The sequence below is a fragment of the Haemaphysalis longicornis genome, unplaced genomic scaffold, assembly GCF_048455015.1.
Source record: "Haemaphysalis longicornis isolate Haplotype H1 unplaced genomic scaffold, Haemaphysalis longicornis Haplotype H1 scaffold_12, whole genome shotgun sequence".
In the NCBI taxonomy this organism is placed as follows: Eukaryota; Metazoa; Arthropoda; class Arachnida; order Ixodida; family Ixodidae; genus Haemaphysalis; species Haemaphysalis longicornis.
Genome location: NW_027526225.1, coordinates 115,878,439 through 115,897,632, shown reverse-complemented (window position 1 = coordinate 115,897,632; position 19,194 = coordinate 115,878,439). Strand labels below are relative to the sequence as shown.

General features: G+C 48.9%; 1 protein-coding gene and 1 long non-coding RNA gene across 2 annotated transcripts in view; both read right to left on the bottom strand.

Moving 5' to 3' along the window:
• Positions 1-3,426: 3,426 nt before the first annotated feature.
• Positions 3,427-13,110, bottom strand: LOC144163336 (gamma-interferon-inducible lysosomal thiol reductase-like). Its single transcript, XM_077694271.1, has 4 exons — positions 12,610-13,110; positions 8,918-9,218; positions 5,483-5,602; positions 3,427-4,132 (listed from the first exon to the last, which is right to left on the bottom strand). The coding sequence occupies exons 1-4, from the start codon at positions 12,927-12,929 to the stop codon at positions 3,962-3,964; spliced, it is 912 nt and encodes a 303-aa protein (XP_077550397.1). The 5' UTR covers positions 12,930-13,110; the 3' UTR covers positions 3,427-3,961.
• A 2,704-nt stretch (positions 13,111-15,814) lies between these two features.
• LOC144163338 (uncharacterized) overlaps positions 15,815-19,194 on the bottom strand; it is a 52,050-nt gene continuing 48,670 nt past the window's right edge. Inside the window, exon 3 of the long non-coding RNA XR_013320889.1 lies at positions 15,815-16,060. This is a non-coding gene — a long non-coding RNA (uncharacterized LOC144163338). The remainder of the gene's footprint in view (positions 16,061-19,194) is intronic.

Genomic DNA, 19,194 nt, shown 5'->3' with positions numbered 1-19,194 from the left:
TGCGGTTTTTCGCGATTGTAAATGGTATGCGCACGGACGCGGACGGACATTGTGCGGTCCTAAGGTACTCCGCACAAAAACTCGTAACTAAACCACCGAATCCCAGAGCCCCGTACTTTCATAAAGCCTCCCGAATTGCTGCTCTACTGCTTCAGTCAACGCGCTAGTGCAGGTGGAAAGTCTACTGCGGTCCAGACTATTTACAACATACATCTTAGTTAGCTGCAGCAGCATCGGTTAGAGGAACAGTGCCTGACGAAATCCGCGTCCCTCTGCAGTTCACAGCAGTTTCAGTAGAATCGGGAATGGAAATACACAAGCTTTGCACACCCTCATAAAACTTGTACAAAGCAACTTTACGCGAGTACATATGCGTCATTTGATTTCAATACTGCCAATTTCTCCCAGTGTGGGCATTGAACAGTATATATTTCTCTTTTTTGAATTCCCGCTATTTCTTGATTTGTGACGTCACTGTCGTGACATTTCGTTCCCCTGTGGGTACAGTCCAATACACGCCCTTCCGATACAACCTCTCGCCAATTATGGGGTCGCTTTGAACACTCTCGCTGTTTTGTTCCCGCTATTTGTGCTAAAAGGAGCCTCCCTTTTCGTTAACCACAGTGGTCTCGAGGTTGATTTTTGGGCTATGACGCTGGAGGCCTGGGTTCGCGCCTCAGCGGGTCTAACAGTTCTTCGATTTCTTTTTTTTTTGTAAAAATGGTAAGGGTGGTTTCGTATCCTTTAGGGAAGGTGCAGGGCGCTGCCTATAGCCACCTGCAATAAACATTCTGAATCGCGCCAGAAGTGTCGTGTTGTACCTACATTTGAACGTTTTGTTACGTCACGGTCTTCGGATCACGCTTTCACACTGGGTCTTAGGAACCCCTAGCTGCGCGGCAGGTGTGGAGAGGGCCTATCCGTAGTTCACATACTAATCACATGCAAGGCACTCCACACCACAAGATGCAAATGTTTATTGTAGAACGTGTTTTTAAGTATTTTTCTCAAGCATAACCACAACCTGGCCCTCTATACCAGCCATCTACATTGTTTTTGTTTGTTTTTACCTCTGTTGCTTATCAATTTTAGTATTCACGTTTAATCTATGCTAGCTAACCATCTGTTTTGGCGCTGTTTGCCCTAGCTGGTCTTAGGCCATTAAAATTCAACCATTAGCATCATAACCATCATCATCATCATCACTGTCTTCAGGTGCTTAGAAATAGCTTTGGCAAACGGTAAGCGACAGCACAATGCATAGAAATGGCGTGCAGGTCGCACAAAGCCACCGCCTTCTGCCCTTCCACAGATGCAAAATGAACAACTTCACGTTACCCGGGCCTCACTGACGCTAAATGCCAATTAAAGGGTGTTACCGAAGACCGGTTAAAAATACTTTAAACGGCTTCACCGTGCAAGGCGCTGTATGAAGCTGCCCTCTCGGCTAAGATCTGTTGACTGCAAGAGTTAACGCGGCATCGTCAAAAGTAGCACGTTCACTCAAGTGGTAGTCACAAATGTCTGACTTTAAGCGAGCCGCCTGACCCAACCCATCGACAGAAATTAGTGTGAGGCTTGAAAAGAAACAAATGAAATTGCCTGGTACCGCACCACCAACCCTCGACAGTGGATACTGCGGAGGAATGTCGTACTAAAAGAGCCGAGCAACGGCTGCGGAAGCGATAAAAAATTCCCCGCTTTCCCCGAGGGGAAGAATGTGAAAGTGCGAATGCACGAGTTGAATTTGCGCGGTTCGGTAATGTTCGCGAAAGAGAGATCACACACACACACAACTACAAAGAAAGAAAGATGCATTTATTCACAGACACCTATTTGTATTGTCGTTGTACTTGATTGCTAGAGCGGATCTCAGCTTTGAAATTTCGTGTCAGTACTCCTTTAAGCAGGTGCATTAGCCCTTCTCACGCCCGATTCTTGGCCAATCCCCCACGTGGGTATGTGCCATGTCAGCGGCCAGGCTGCGCGCGCCCATCTCCACGTGCGCGGACATCGCCGGTGGACGCAGGTTCAGGGTCGCTTAAGAAGTGCACTCGCACTTAAAAATTTCCGGTCCCGCCACTGTAGCCACCCCAATTATCATATCCTCATCGCCAGCACCACCGTTATCATCATCAGCAGTAGCAGCATCATAATCATAATTCATTCATTCATCATCATGTTCGTCATCACCACAACCGTCGTCATCATCGCCCATCTGCGACGACCGCGACGGGCCACTTTCGTGAGCGCGTGCTCGGGGAGCAGGTTATCTGTGATTCCGCAGTTTAGACAGCAAGAAACAACAAAAAACACCAGCAAACTTATATTGGTAACATGCCCTAGCTTATTCCAAAGGGAATATATTGGTGAATTAAAAAGAAGGAAGGAAACTTACACTAACGCGTGGCACTTGAAGGTAGCCAAGCTGCACGCAACCTTCACGACCATAACGAAGGTTTAAATCCGCGATTGCAGCCGATTTGCTTCTTCTTCGTTACCGCAACAACCTTTACTCCATCATTGTTGCTGCAAGAGTGAGCCTCTTTCATTTTTTTGGAAGTGATAATCATTGAACATCAACTTGGAGGGGCATACGCTATGACGTGTCTTTCTCGTTCCGAGCAAGTGTTTCCACGGTTACGGTGAAAGCTAGACTTTTTTTCGGCAATCTTTGCCAATCTCCCTAAGTGGGTATGCTTGGCTTGACGAACGTACGCAGAGGACGATGGGCAGTCATCGCGAGGCACGCGCACTCGAGCGCCCTGCATTTTAACTGCCAGGTGGTCGCCGAGGGGCCCGCCTTCATGTGCGCGCGCTCAGCTATTTCTTGGTATTTTTAAAGGCGGACACGAAAAATCGCACTTCGATAAACAGCTCCCCTGTTGAAAACGTTATTATTAAACACCTGTTTCAGTTCCGTTGAAAAGTAATTGCATCGTGGCAACCGCAACAGGGTGCTTACCTGTCAGATAAAACCCCAGTAGGGTAAATCGTTGTTATTTATAAAATTCCCTATGCATGCGCGTTTTTCCCCCGGTGGAAACCGATAAACAACAAGCACACACGCGCGTGAAAGCCCACGGTATACAGGAGGCCAGGAGAGCTCCAGAAACGGTAGTGGCGGCACTCCGCGGGAGAAAACAATGTATCCTTTCCGCTTTTTACCGGCCACCTATTGTATTGCATGCTTCTTAGCAAGGCCGGCGCCGCAGACGTGCGCCATCTATGCAGGACGCCGAACCACCTGCGAGGCAGGTTTGCTTGCAGTGGTGTCATTAATGTCACTTGTGCTTGCGTTGTCATGGTTTTAGTGTGCGCACCGGTTATATCGGTGGAAACATTTAAGACTTATCCGGCTCTCACTGACGAGACGTATCAATCATTTTTATTTGCACATCAGTAAACGTTTTATTCCGACACATACGGTGTAGGTTATATAACGTAAAGAGAAGGAGAAACAATACAGGTAGATATTTTGTTGCGCGCTGCAGAAGCGAGGCGCGTGGACATACAAAAGTAACTGGTTTTTGAGTCTTGCGACGGTTTACAGGAACCCGCAAGCCGCCTAGCAGCCCCAAAAAGCGAGACGGTCTTGCTTTCTAGTGGCTAGACGTCTGCGGTGTAGTTGACCTCCACCTGCCACCAAAATCGGGAATCAACGTACGCCGGAAAAATTATATGGGCTACGGGAGATGTATCAATCGTAAGAAATCGACACCAATATTGTTCGATCATCAAATTCACGCAGGAACAAAGGGACGTCGTTCCACGATAGAGCCGGAGCAGTTTCACTCAGCTTTCGCAAAACCGACATCAAAGCGGCCGTCATAACATGGGACTGCCGTGGGGGTAGCACACGGCAGACTCTGGATTCACAGCCCAGCGCGTCCTTTATGTCACCACGCAGGCCGACTCGGGTTCTGGCGAATTTGGCTGGTCCCGCGAACGAACGGAGTGGTCAGAGCCACACGTCTTTGGGGCTGTGTCCGGCGGCTGCACCGGGCTGCGCAGCCCCGTCGCCGAGTCGCTCTTCCACGGACGCGGACAGCTTTTGCAGCGCCCGGCGCCGCTGCATGTCTTCGAAGCACGGCGGAGGCTTGCGGTCGTCGGGCGTCGCGTCGCACACCACCTGCGGGCAGAAGTTATTAGTGGGTTTTAGCAGTCCGTCTGTTCCGTTGTTTACGTAGTTACCGTGTTGACCGGGACCCAACTGTGCCTGCGCGCGCGGAAGGGTGAGGAGGCGCACCCCTTCGGCCCGCTGGACTAATTCCCCCTACCGCGACTAATGCGCAAGTGCCCAGACGGGACCCGGTCAATACGGTAGCCACGTACAACACGGAACATACGGAGTGACAGACAGTTTTAGCACTCCCTATGCTCCGTCTGTTCCGTTCGTACGTCGTTGACCGGGAGTTGCCTGGGCACTCGTACATTCGTTCCGGTAGGGTGGATTAGTTCCGCGGGCCGGCCCTCGCTATTCCCGGGCATTCGTCACTGTGGAGGGTTTCCTCCTCGCCGTGCCCGCGCGCGCACGCGCAGTCGGGTCCAGTTCAACACGGTACGAACGGAACATACGGAGCGTACGGAGTGCTAAAACGCTATATTAAGGCGTAGCATTCTTCGCCCTGCATTTGCACGAAAATGCAGAATTAGCGGAAGTAACACCTGTAATCGTTATGGTTGCGTGAATTGAGATGACTGGTCGGGCAAAATTTTGAAAAAGCAAAAAAAAAAATCACAAAAATGATATGACGAAGCAAAAATACGCATCCTATACATCTCCCCCCATAACCGAAGAATTGACGAAAAAAGTACGCAAGGAAACGTTCAAAATACAAATAAAAAAACGCAGAAATAGAGGAACTCTGAAGTACACCTTGCATCTTCGAAAAATCTTGCACCCTTCCGTCAAATGACGATGGTTGAACACGAAGCTTTCTCGTGACGGATTTTTTGGTTATAGTTCAAGTTTTCCATACCGCTTCGACCATGTCGAAATGGAGCAGTCGGATAGACGCCGGCTTCATAACGCGGTGAACCCGGGTTCTATTCCGTCCACGGGAAGCGTTTTTTTTTCCCCTTCGGCGTTTCCGCGTTACAGACGCTGTCAGTGGGAACACCAAAGCTTCCTTTAGAAAAAAAAAACATAAGCGAAGTAAATGCCCTTTATCGTTCATCATCATCCTCACCAACAACAGCAGCAGCAGCAGCAGCAGCCTATCTACGCCCACTGCAGGGCAAAGGCCTCTCCCATTAATCCCCGGTCCTGTGCTAACTGCGACAGTTATTGTAGCGCATGCGCAGATTCGATGTTTTATGCATAAATGTTTTCTCGTTTTGAATAAATATCAGTTGATAGTCAGCGCTCGTCATGTCGGGTTCTTTCATTGTGGTCCTGTTTTAAAGCGCGCGGTCCAAACACCATGAGTGGCCACAGTTGGAGGGGGAAAGAGAAGCATGCAGGGGAGGAGGCGCGCACCCGCAGCAGGTCCGTCTGCGCCATGGCCTGGATGTCGTCGGTGTGCTCTCCGTTGACCACGATCCACGGCACGTAGTGGTGCGGGGGGTCCAGGTTCCACGTGCGCTCGCTCATCTGGTCCTGCAATGGCGACCACGGCCCTGGCGGTCAGCATCGTGGCTGTCTCCGCCTAGCAGATCTCCAGCACACCCTGTGCGGTTAGTTACGCACTGTTCGTACAGGGGCCCTATTCCAGTGATGTTCCGTGCGGGGAATTTTCCATTTTAGGTGCGGAGTACCTTAGGACCGCACAATGTCCGTCCTCGTCCGTGCGCATAGCACTTACAATCGCAAAAAGTCACACAGGCACCGGCAGGATTCGAGCCCGTGTCTGGTAGACCAGAAAGAGTTAGTGTCAGTCGTCTTACCCACTGGGTTACGACCGTGAGTTAGCACCCGAGAGTCAAACGGCTTAATCCCTCGCCTGTAACGGTGCGGAGTACCTTAGGACCTCCCAATCTCCGTCCGCGTCCATCCATGCGCCATCAAACGAAAATCAAGCGAAATTCGATTTGAGCCGTGAGTTGCAGTTTCATTTAGGGAATAATCAAGGTGCAACTCACGGCTCATATCGAATGACGGTCGGGGCGCAAATCGGATTTCACTCGGAGCGCAACTTGGATGTCATTTCGAGCCCCCGTACTTCGCACCCTCGCCATCATCCACGGCGTAGAGATGCTGTCATTTCTTTTTCGTGGAATTTTCGCCTGTCATTTTGGCCAACAGGCAAAAAGGAAATCTTTAATGGATCCACGGAATTTCTGGAGGCGTTGAGTAAACGTAAAGACAATGTGAGTAAACTGGACCTCGACCCATTTATTACTTTGTTTTCTTTTAAAAAGTTTTTTAACATTTCCCCGAATTCATGTTCAAATATCCGCAGTCGTGTTACCGCAAGCCACAAGCATCCAAGATAGCTTCCAGTCTAGTTTACAAAACAAGAAGATAGAGGAAATAATATTTCATTAAAAAAAAACAGCTAGTAAAGCGTGAAGCGGTGGCGGCTGAAGGGCCAAAGCTTGTTCGCGTGAATTCCTGCACAATATGCAAAAATGTATTTTTTTTTTTCACTTTAGGGGGCTGTCAAAAAGAGATACCTCCAGCAGTTCTTAGGTCAGCTAAAATTATGTCACTCAGCAATGTTCGTTCGTTTTCATACGGGCAGATTTAACTTATAGGTTTAGCAAGTGAAGTAAGCATGCATTTTGGTACAAAACGTGAAACGCCTAGTCAAATGCTGCTGAGTGGCCGATGCACTGTAATTAATTTTACACTACAACTCTTATTCTCTGAAACCGTATGCGTCCTGAAGCCGAAGGCTCCGCAAAGGAGACATAGTTGGCCATGGCTAACACCCAAAACCGACCACGAATCCACGTAAAAATATTTCAGCTGCAAAATGAGAGGGGAGGAAAATTTTCAGGGAATTCTGGAGAAACCTGCGGGGGAAAATGATAAGGATAGGGAATTTCTGAACCTACAAATGAGAATTTTTCTCCCCAGTACGAAACATCACTGCCCTATTCTCGACTGCACAAATTCACAGTGAACTGCGAATTTCTGTGAAAGTCTTTTTTGGTTGACTTTCAATTTTGGGTTGAACAATCGGTTTTGTGTGTTGTCGTCATTTTGGCGTCTCATGACGTTTACGAGCACCAGTGAAGTTTGCCTTATTTCTCTTTACTGAAAGCGTATAATTCTTGGCCGGCAATGAAAACGTAGGCTAAATGCAGCGGACATACCACTTCAGCAACAATACCGCTTGTATATCATGCCCTCTGTGTGATTGGCTGAGAAGGCGAGGCGTAATTTAAACAGCTGGCGGGAACGATCACGTGACACATTGGCAACTCCAGGCGGCGTAAAAGTGACGTCATGTTACATAACAGTTTGAAAATGGCGGCTGCGGTCGCCGTGAAATAGGGCAAAAAATTTCACCGCAGAGCCCAGTGACTGTGAATAGTCTTCTCACCTACTGACAGGAGACGGCAACGACATGAGGCGTGGGTACACCTGAAGAGGAATGGCTAATATCTAACGCTTTGTATAAATCATCCGCAGCTCAACGGCTCTGCTGAACTCCAGGTAAGAAAACAACAGATAGAGACCACACAAACGTGAACGACGATGATCTAAGTTAAGCCCAACGTCTGTAGGAGGGTGCCCAGGTTTTGGCTACGCTTCGCAGATTCTCTTAACTGTGTTCGTAACTATGCTATTAGTATAGCTTTAAATTTCCCTTTAGTTTTCTTCATTTCGTACATTTTATGCAATTTCATTCTGTTGTATGGGGGTGCGGAGCTATCGGTTAGATTCGACGTGAGCTGAGGAGGGAAACGAATTTTCCCCCCTTGGGACAATAGACCTCGGGTTCTGGTATCTGTAGATTAAAGGACTCTGGTGGAACAGCTCTCACAGAAGTGAAGGCAAATGCTAGCGCTGACAAACACTGCAAGACAAACTCTACACTTACAAACACTAGCCAAACGGAATCACAGTGCCAGAGTCTGTTTTTACTTTCACTCTTTTAGAGTCTTGTAGTGCACTATTCCATTCTCAGTCATGAATGAACCAGCTGTCATTCACACTCAACCTGGTGTTGCACATGTAACTTGGACCAAGAAGCATAATTATTAACGCCAAATTTACCAGCGCTAAAGTAACAAACATCGATTTAAAGAATAACTGACTCTATTTTTAGGTTTTGATTAGTTCGCCAGTGTCTAAAATAAAGTAGCCGACTATTAAACTAGTGGAAATATTCGAAATTTTTTCAATTACAGAGCTACAGAGCACCCAAAAACGTGCTGAGTACTAAAGTTTCTGCGATTACTCCTTGAACGGGAAAAACTGTATACTGCTCGAACGTAATAGCGAACAGCCGTGACGGCATTCGTTGAGACGCCGTTGGCGGGTACAACGGGAAGAGAAGGGCGCGAGCCGCGCTTCGACTTGACGTCTCCCTAGCGACTAGATCGGCACCGGTGCGAATGCAGCCCCACCACAGCCAATGCCGCTGCCGGATTGGCTGAAGTCACACCCCTTCGCACGCACTCTGCCGCTCTCTCTCCTTCTGTCACTCTCTGTCCGTGGATCGACGGCGAAAAATTTAGGCGACAGCCGCCATTCATTGCTCACTCAATAAGACTAACAAGACTCTGGTGCGATTTAGTTGGTTCATGATCTAGAAACTTCAACAGCGCGAACTGACAGGACGAAAGACGAGAAACACAAACGACGTAGACAGCGCCCGTCTACGTCGTTTGTGCTACTCGTCTTTCGTCCTGTCAGTTCGCGCTGTTGAAGTTCCTAGACAATAAGGCTACAACACGACGTGAAGAAGCGGCATCGCGCTCTGGCTGGTAACAACGGTGGCGGACCGGGGCGACGACGAACCTGCAGCCGGAGGCCCGTGCCCCCGTGCGCGCAGCGCTGGATGGCGTTCCAGTTGCGGGCGATGCCCCGCGCGCACTCCTCGCCGGCCTCCTGGGGCCTCTGGGCGAGCGACATGCAGGTGACGAAGGCCAGCGACAGGATGGTGTCGTTGAAGATGTGCGCGGCGCATGACTGCACCACGTTGCCGAAGCACTCCTCGGGCCCGTGCTGGCAGCTATAGTGGTACCCGGGCTCCTCCTCCCGCCGGTGACCCAGCGGGAAGCGCTCCACCAGGTTGGCGCTGCCGTCGCCGACCATGTTGCTGCAAGAGAATAGAAGCGACTCTAAGCTTTTTAAAGATAAACAGTAACGCGCATGCTAAAAAAACCTTGAAAGAAGACTTGTCCGTCTTAAGGAGGGTTGCCTGAGTGCTGTATGTTGTCCGCTCATACGTCCGCAAGAACTAAAAATGCATTGCGGAATGGTTAATTGCGTGACGAAAGCCAACGTAAAGGCAAAGCCAGTTATGTAAGTCTTTGTCAAAATTTTCTGGGCCACGCCGAAAGTGCGCAGGCCGCAAAAAATTCAATGTACAAGCTAACGTTCCGCGCGCGACTGAAACGTTTTATGACGGAAAACTAGAGAAAACAACTTTCTCTGTTACGGCCATAAAATAGTTTGTCGCATTTAAAGGTTAAGCCTATTCTTTGAATTTTTTGTGGTCCAGAAGGATTAGAGTTTGCCTAAATAATTATGACAAAGGGTGTACGTTAACAAAAATTATGCTGGGACCTAAAAGTCCCTGTCCGTGCTGCCGTAACTCGGCTTAACAAGTTCGTCACGTGACCTCAGAGTTGCGCCGGCGACCATGTCGAGGGCACTGCGGAGTGGTTGCAAGGTCACTGATACGAAACGTGTCAGCTGTGAGCAAGGGAGGATTACTTAAATATACACCGGCCGACGCAGAAACGCAAGTGGTAGAGACTTCATCTAGACGTTACGGCTTCTTCAGTTCTCTAGTTTCTCCACTATTCTGACAACTTAAGACCGAAGTGTCCAGAACAAAAAAAAAATGCCTTCACCTGGTATTTCCTGTCTTGTTTCAGTCTTGAATCGGTCTACGCCTTGCGCAGCTCTTATTCAAGTCCGCTTGTTGCTCTTAATAATCGACCGTTAAAAAAAAAAAAAAAAAAACTCGTCTTACGTGAATTCGCCTCCATGGCCCCGTGTATGCCTATGCCGACGCTGTATCACTTTTCGAGGTTTTTGAGAAGTACTTGCTAAGAGATCTTTACCAGTGCTACTAACATTACAGGCGAGTCGTCTCGTGAATAACACCAGGGAAATCTTTGTTCGTTAAAGATACCCACCTGCCTTTCCGTTTAGGCCATACCGGTGGCAATTCTGACAATGCTTCATGACAGCTCGCTGCGTTTTAGACTACACTGCTTGTTTGACGATGCAATTTATGCGCCACTTTGCACATCGAAACTTTGCTCAAGAGACGGCCGAACTAGGCGGAAGAGAGAGGGAGTAACAAATAACCCTGCGAAAACTAATACCAGAAACAAAACAGATGGCGCATTCCCGTTGACATCAGGCTACCCACTCTTCGCATGCTCAACGCTCATGACGTTACCGAGACAAGTCTTTCTCTTTTTGTTTGCTAGAAATTCCCTTGAAATCAAACTTCACTATGAGAACACGAAAGACGCTCTCTGTACACTTCCTGTTCCACAAAAATCTCTAACCACCGCGCAACTACGCATTCTTCGACGCATACACCTAAATACCCTCCTTACACCTGCACGTTCCTTTCCCTATCGTATCCGACACTCCCGCGCATGCCCCAACTGTCCCGAGCCATACGCTAATTTAGAACACTGTATTTTCTCCTGCCCCATTGCAATTCGCGCATATGCGTTTCCTAGTCAGTACATCCAGTGTCACCTGAGCTTGCTTATGGGGGTTAAATCGCAGTATAAACGTACCTAAGCATACAAAACCACCCGAACTGCAATAAATAACCGGCAAAACAGACCTGCAATTGATGAAAATCACGGTGTAGAAAAATATTCAACAGAAATAGCCGAAACTGACCTACTCTCAAACCGTCAAATTTCTTTCGTCGGTAAATTTTTTCCACCCCAGTCAGCATGGTTTTCAGAAAGGCATCGCATGTGACACGCAACTCGCACTTTTTATTCAGCTCATGTCTTGATCACAATATTCCTGTAGACGCTCTCTTTCTAGACTTGGAAAAAGCTTTCAATAGGGTACCCCATAAACGGCTCTTTCTAAAACTTTCGCGCTTAAACCTTGACCCTGCTGTTTTAAACTGGATCCAAAATTTTATGTCAAACCGCGAACAGTTCGTTTATGCCAACTAGGCATCATCATCCCGCTGTCAAGTAGTCTCAGGTGTGCCCCAAGTTACGGTCCTCCATCCCCTCCTGTTCTTAATTTATATAAACGACCTGCCTAATAATATATCGTCAAGTATCCGTTTATTCGCAGATGACTGCGTCAATTATCGGCCAGTTAATGACGCCAATGACTCTTGCATTCTCTAAAACGATCTATTAACAATTAACGATCTATTAACCCGCACCAATCTAATCTATCTAAAATGTTGCAATCTATTCAGAATAAGGCATCAAGGTTTATTTACTCTGATTATTCACATCACTCAAGTGTCACTAATCTGAAAAACCAAGCCCAACTTCAGAATCTGGAATTGCGACGCAAGGCTGCTAGACTAACCCTTTTTCACAAATTCTTTCATTCATTTTCTGACGCATCCAGTATCATGCCCGCACATCGAATCTCTTCTCGTACAAGCCACCACTACACCGTTTATCCTGCGCATGCCCGCACAACTGCCCACCTTCGCAAGTTTTATGTAAAAACAACAAAAAATTGTAACCATCTTCCACCCGACGTCGTGCACCACTCAAGCCCCATTCTGTTCAAAGCCCACATCGAAAGAAATCTGTACCACAGCCCATCCCTCATGTAACACCCCGTACTGGGGTATTTGAGGTATAATAAATAAATAAAAGGGGAAAACCCGCAAAAACGTACAAGAAGCAGTAGCTGAAACTGCCCAACAGGCAACTAAAATACCCGAAATCCCATTTATATTGCATAAAGATGTCATAAATGGATTATATGCGTGATAAAAAAAATGTTAATATAACAAACCCTTTAAAATGAAAAAAAAACTGGATTTAAACCCGGGTTAGGATGTTTGACACTACGAGACCAAGCGGTTCTGAGCGATTAAATTGAGGGCTACATGCACGTGGACATAGCGTCAAGCCTTCCCCTAGATGGTGCCATGCGTCGCTTGGCTCTACTGACTAGGAAACGTCTATACGCCTACTCTGAATTGCGAAGTCCTCCCGTTTTCTCCGCCTTCCTCCTACAACACGGCGGGCTTGGCTAGCCTTGGACCAGCTGGCTTTGGTGAACCTGGCCGGAGACATTCTCGACGCTTATTGCTGAGCTTTAATAGTTTTTCCTCCTCCCCTTTTTCTGAGGAGATTTCAGAGTCACGGATTTCTAAGGAACTGCGCATCTAGTGCTCTTAAAATACAGACTGCACCCGTAACAGGACTCCAACACTACACATAAGCCTTCCAGTGCTGGCCTCCCTCCGTCTCCACAAAACAGTCGGAATAGCTCCGAGCCGAGCCGTTTTTCTCACGCACTCTGCACTGTCGGCGGCTGCCTGGTCTGGCTGCTCCTGCTGCGTCTGCGGCTGCTCCTTGAAGGCGTTGCCGAACGGTACGAGCTGGACGTCCATGAGGTATCCGACGCGCACGAAGGTGGGCCACAGCTGCTCCGTGATGAAGGCGATGCTGTAGGGGCAGAGCGACTCGTAGTACAGCTGGATGCGGGCCGTCTTGGGAATTTGCGAGAAGTCGTAGCGCCGGCCCATCTGGAAGACGCGGGCCGCGCCGCTGAGCGCGGTCAGCGCCGCTAGCCACAGCAGCGACGGCAACACGATGGGGCCGGTGGAGCGAGCCATGCCGAGGGCGCCGGCTCTGTCATCGAATCTGCGGGGCACCACGGGCCTCGCGATGGCGCTGTCTTGACCCGCTGGGGCCCGCTGTGCGATGCGGGAGCTGCTCCTTGAGGTCCCTGCAGGCTAGCTGTGGGTCGCGACGCTGATGGGCGCTCTACGCGCTGATGTCGCTGCCGCTGCAGCTTCCGCGGATAATTACGGCGGGCTGACACGAACGAACGAACGAAAGAACGAACGAATAACACTTATTAAACCGAAAGATTTTTGTAGCGTGAGCTACACTGGCCGAGGTTGAGCAGTTTCGCATGGCTCCTGGAAACAAATAACACTTTTAAATTCAGAGCATTTCAGTAACTCACGATGTCACCAGCGTTGACGTCCGTAGTCGTAGTCCGCCCATCTCCCCCTACACTATATAAAAAAATTCACCCGCATTTCCCCGAAGGGGAGCATGGGGAAGTGCGAATGCAGACCACGATTCCGTCGCCCGAGTACGCGTCGGTGTAGACGGCACTGTACGGCGACTCGTCCCTGACCGGCGAGGTGGACACGGCGTGCGACACGAGGTTCGCGTAGACGTGACCGACGAGGTAGACGCCGCAGTACTCGCCCCGACTTCCGCTCCTGGCGAAGCAGCAGTCGTCGATTGGGAAGTGGGAATGCACGGGTGATGCGAAAGAATTCTTCTTGGCCAATCGCCCTAAGTGGGTATGTGCTAAAGAAATTAGGAACTCTTCTTGGCCAATCGCCCTAAGTGGGTATGTGGTGCGGATGGACGGACGGCGGTGGACGCGTGATTCAGGGTCGCTTAAGAGGTGCATTCGCACTTAAAAATACTATCCGGCGCCTGGTTTCGATCCCTCGACCCTGCGGGCGGAACGCAATGTACATGGTGCTCTACCCACTGCGCCACAAAGCCGACACAGAATGGGAGGACGAACGCGCCTTATATCATTGACTCATTCAAACTACGTCAAGAAGCTGCTGATACAACGCATTCACTGCCACCAACTCCCCAAACACTAAACGTTAAAGGAGTACTGACACGAAATTTTTATGTTACGTTTTTTTCGCTGCTATGCGTGCCTACCAGCCCACTAATCATAGAATGACAGATTAGACGGTCGAGCGCAGCGTAAACATTCATTTACGGCGTCGTTTATTCGTGCCAGTTTCGGTTTCGACTGAAAAACGCCGAGCGGCCGCCATGACAGCATGTATAACATGACGTCACCATTCTTGCCGTATCGCTGCCTCTCTAGAAGCGCGCGCGAGCGAGCGCACGCGCGCGCCCAGACCGGCCGAGGTTTTCGCCGTCCCCACAGGCCCGGGCAGCATGACGTCAGTCCCAAAACCATGACGTGTACACACGCCCGAGCAGCGCGCGCCAACCACAGCCAGCGCGTCGGCTTCGTCACGGGAGCCCCGACGTCGGCAGTTTGGGGCACGTAGCAGATGATGTCACGTCGGCCCGCTCTGGGCTTTCTCGTGCGGGCGAAGATTAAAATGGATTTTAAATATGTTTCGCTGAACGGTTGCTGTTGAAACTTGCTGGGAGATATCTCCTGATAAAAAGGAAGCGTTTTACATAGTTATCTCAACTTTGAAATTTCGTGTCAGTACTCCTTTAACGCAATACACCCACCCCCTATGCGACGCATTTACTCGAGTCCCCTTCGCGGGGAGATGGGCCCAATTTTTTTAAACCGAAAGATTTTTGTATCGTGAGCTACACTGGCCGAGGTTGAGCAGTCTCGCGTGGCTCCTGGAGAGCCGCGCTGCGCATGCGCGAGGAGCAGTGACGTCACACGGCGCACAGAACGTTGCTCGCTGCCTGGCGTCTCTCTCACACCCCGCGCGCCCAGCGTCTTCGCCGACCTCCGTTCCGCACGCGGCGGCCCGGTCCACTTGATGATCATGCGAGGGGTGGCCTGGTGTGGATCCGATGGCTCGTGCGTCGCAGCAACACCGGCGTGCGCCTGTGGAACCAGCTTAGCTCTGGGGCCATTGGTGACGCTGCGCCGGAGACGCTTGATAAGTACACATGTGTCACATAATGCGTATACCGTGTGTGTGTGTGTCATTGAAGCAGCAGTAAGCATGATAACCATGCGAATCCTAGACAACCAGGAAAGCTAAGAATAACCAGCTGAACTTTAGCTCACGCTACGTATAACCTGGCATAGCCGAGCTAAGCCACTGCTATTTTTTTAGTGGGAGTGATGGCGTTTTGTACAAAAAATAACGCATTTCCCCATAGGCCGGTTGGTCGAACGAAAAACTCTGCTAAGATCTCTGTACACACGGTGCGTGCGTGAAACCTGCCGTTGTGTCAAAAAGGTTACTGGGAAATCGCGAAAAAGGAACGGTTCTATGTGGCACAATAACCACGCATAGATCAGAAAGAGGGAGTTCAATAGTAAACACTTATATCATAAACCATGTATCGGTATGCATTCAGATCGTTCGTAGATGCCTTTACTTAGTGCGCGAAAAAATTGTTGCATGGGTTCGTTCTTCGTTTGCGATTTGGGTCTTCGAAAGTTGGACGATCGATTTGACGCACTTTAAGCGAAGGTTTTGACGCCATTCTGACACAGTTTTGATGTAAGCGTTTACTCTTCTCTCAACTGTGTTTAAGAAGGTACGGTAAAGTTTATCAGTTTTTTAGTTGGGGAGGTTCAAGGCCGCATGGGACTGACACGTGGAGGTGGGGAGAAAACGTTGTTAAAAACAAAACAAAGCAATGTCGCCTTGATTCTACGAGCTATAACTTGGACTGAGGAGGCCGCCTTCAAGCTTCAGCACAATCCCCCCTGTTCATTTAAACAAACGTTTATTTTCTCTCTCTCTCGCCAGATTTCTCTTTTGCCGTCCTGTACTAGCTGCGCACTTCGTTCTACAGAGCGTGCAAGTGGTGGCTGGAGTTAGGGTGCCCACCGGGACGGCGGAGAGACAGGTGGCGCGTCGTGCTTAGGCTTGACGTCACCCTGGCAACGTCGGCATCGTCGCGAAGGCAGCTCCTTCCCCTCATCCTCTTCATTCTGTTGTTTTGTGCTCTTCTGTCGCTCGCTATGTTGGCAGATAGACGCGGCTCTTTGGAGTTATGCGAAAACTTTGCTGGCATGCCCCATCTATTAGCTTACGCAGAAAAAAAGAAAAAAAAAAAGTCGCAGCTTTCACTAATTCGCGCAAGGCTGGAGAAATAGCAGAGCTCGCGGCACCATCTCTCCCTTCTGCGGGACCCGGCTGTTACACCTCGCATGGATTTCCAGACTTGCCGCTGGAAGTTCTCCAACACGTCTGGCAGGCCCGGATCGTTTTGTCCGCAGCCTTTCACATCTCTCCCAGAGTGGACCGCGTTAGCACGCGCTAGAACCGGCGGCAACCGGCTTCGCGAACTCGGCGTGAACTGCCGAAGAGAAGAGCACGCGAGAGATAACGCCACGACAGTTGGGCAGAGTGTTTTAGAAAAGTTGAATTGGACGACGCGGCACGAGGCGCACTATAGCGCGCGCTCGGTGTTTTGTCTTTTCTTTTCGCGAGCCCCTCGCGTGGCGCAAGCCCACTCGCAAACCTTGACGACGCCGGGCGCTCCTCACGAGACGCGCGCTCACGTTCGTTCCATATTTTCTTGGTATTTTTTCTGTTCATGGACGGCGCAACCGAGAGCGTAAACAGCACTTCTGCCAGAAAACGTTCTTCTAGGAAGAGGTAGTAGCGGTTAATGTATGGAAGGGGAGAGACTGATGCCGTACAGGAACTTTGTGTTTCATCCTTTAATCTAAATCTGTATGGATGGGGGCAGAACCCGAACGATATTTTTGAGAGCGTTAGCCACATACGTTTGCTATCGGCACAATGGGTGATCCCCACTCTGTGCACGGATGCATACTTTTTAACTGTTCGAAAGAGCAATAAACGCTGTCGAATGGAACTCAGAGACCTTATTTCATAACGATACGCACGGCGTCGTGCACCCTGCAGGCAATGGCTACCTACGCACGACCGCACGTACTCTTCAGCATCGGTCGCGGAGAAATGATTCTCGTTTGCCATTCTTGTCGATGTCGTGCCGCCGACTTCTGTGCACAAGTCAGAGACGTCAGATATCACAGAAGAATTATCAAGTATTCAGGACGTTTCTTTTCTTTTTTTTTTTTCACAGGATCGGTTTTTCAAAGGTGTTCACTTAATTTGATATATTTGATATGCGTTATTTATGAGCTGGAGTGGGATAGTAAGATTTAATTCACTTTGGGCACAGGGCACATAAAGCACTGTTGTGCAGCTCGGGAACTTTCTCTTTAAAGACAATCACTCAATTTATTTCCCTTTTGCACATGTATATTGAGAGGATGGAGCGGAGTGGTTCCTTCTAGGTCACTGACGACACAGCCTGCATAAAAAGTGTTCGTATTTCGGAAACAAATGAAGTCGTGTGTATAACCGCAGCCCTTTATATTATCCTGCGTTCGGGTTTCCTCACAAGAGCTTCCCATATAGCGAGAATTGTCGCCTATAAGATGTTTAGAAAGACGGGACTTAGCGCTGTTTATATATTTGTTTGTGGGATTTGTCCGTAATTACATCTATATTCGGATAAAATCTTCCAAAAAAGCAAAGAAGAATTGTCATCATCTTACTCGTTTTTCTTGTCATCCCCTCATCATCATACGCGTTATGCCACAAGACATTAGGTTATAACGAAACTGTGCTAAGTTCGCATGTAACGTATATTAAGGTTTAATTTTTAGGCATTTATTTTCGCCGGAAGGAAGTTGCTTTAGAGGTTTTTGATTGCGTGAAGTAAACGCTTGGGATTGTTTAATTTAAAGTACATGTATCTTCCGCAACAGCATATGTTTTTGCACTGGCAGTATTCCCCGTAGTAACCTTTCGGGGCACCACCAACATTTTTTGTGGTGATCACTGGTTCCCGTCTGCATAAAAAAATCTGCAGCCAAAGCCCTATGTTACCTGGATTTATGTCAACCCACGCCACCGAGTGACAGCTAAACCATTACCATTTGATAAAATAAACGCTTATTCTCTCTCTCTCTCTCTCTCTCTCTCTCTCTCTCTCTCTCTCTCTCTCTCTCTCTCTCTCTCTCTCTCTCTCTCTCTCTCTCTCTCTCTCTCTCTCTCTCTCTCTCTCTCTCTCTCTCTCTGGGCGCCTAATTCGTTTCGCCATGCGATATCTTCGAATGATTTGTGTCGTCAGTGACTTTGGCGACAATTAAGCGCATGCCTGGGACTCAGACGTCATATTTTCTATGACGTACGTTCCTTTGCCAAACGAGTCTGTCAACCTGTTTGCTATGAAACGCGGCGCCTCTATGAAACGCGGCGCGGCGCCTCTTCGTACATTGGCTGTGCTCACGCAGGTTTCTGTCGTTCGCGTCGTGAGTGAGAGTTAGTTACGTCACTCGAAAGAGCCGAAGGGAAAAGACCCGCGCTAGGCTTATGCTACTCCGTGCCACTTGTTAGCGAGCGTGCTTTACTCGCTACCTTGAAGCAATTGGGCATTCAACGTGTTGTTACAACAGCTGTCAGTCTTCCGAGGGGGCCTAAGGCAAAGCCTTTGGTTCCGAGCTGCATAATAGAGTGCTTCGCGTTTAGTTTTTCACGTTCGCACGGCCCTCCCTTCCAGCTGCCGTGCAGACAATCGGGCCCGTGAGCCGGTTCCTCGGCATAAGTGGGCACGAAAGCGGGTTATATTTACAGTATGAATGCATGAACTAAAGAACTTACCTTTACCTCCAAGGAGGGAGGCTGTACTAGGTGTAATCATTTTGCGAACTTCGTGGAAGCGTTCTGAAACTTTGTGCGTGTTTTCTGCGAAATATAAACCGACCGTGCTGAAAGGTATGCGCAAACGTTTTGTGGACTTCGCGCGAGTTTTTTGTGAACCGCCCGTGAGCTTTGTGCGAACTAGCGCCAACTGTAACGCGACCGTGTGTAAGCATTGTGCGTCTTTTTAGAAGCTTCGCGCGAGCTTCGTGTGAGCACTTTAATTCGTCGCATTCTTTACCGAGTACCAGTTCAGCCCGAACCATCTAACGCCCTGCATTTGACAAAAATGTATAATTGACGGAGTTAACACACTCAATCGTAACACAATAGCGTAAATTGAGATATTGCAGAATGGAAATGACCGAACTAAATAATACAGAATAGAAACTACCGAAGTAAATTAACTAAACAAAAAATGTGCATCTTATACATCTCCCCCCCAAATTGAAGATAAACACTCATTGTCCTGATT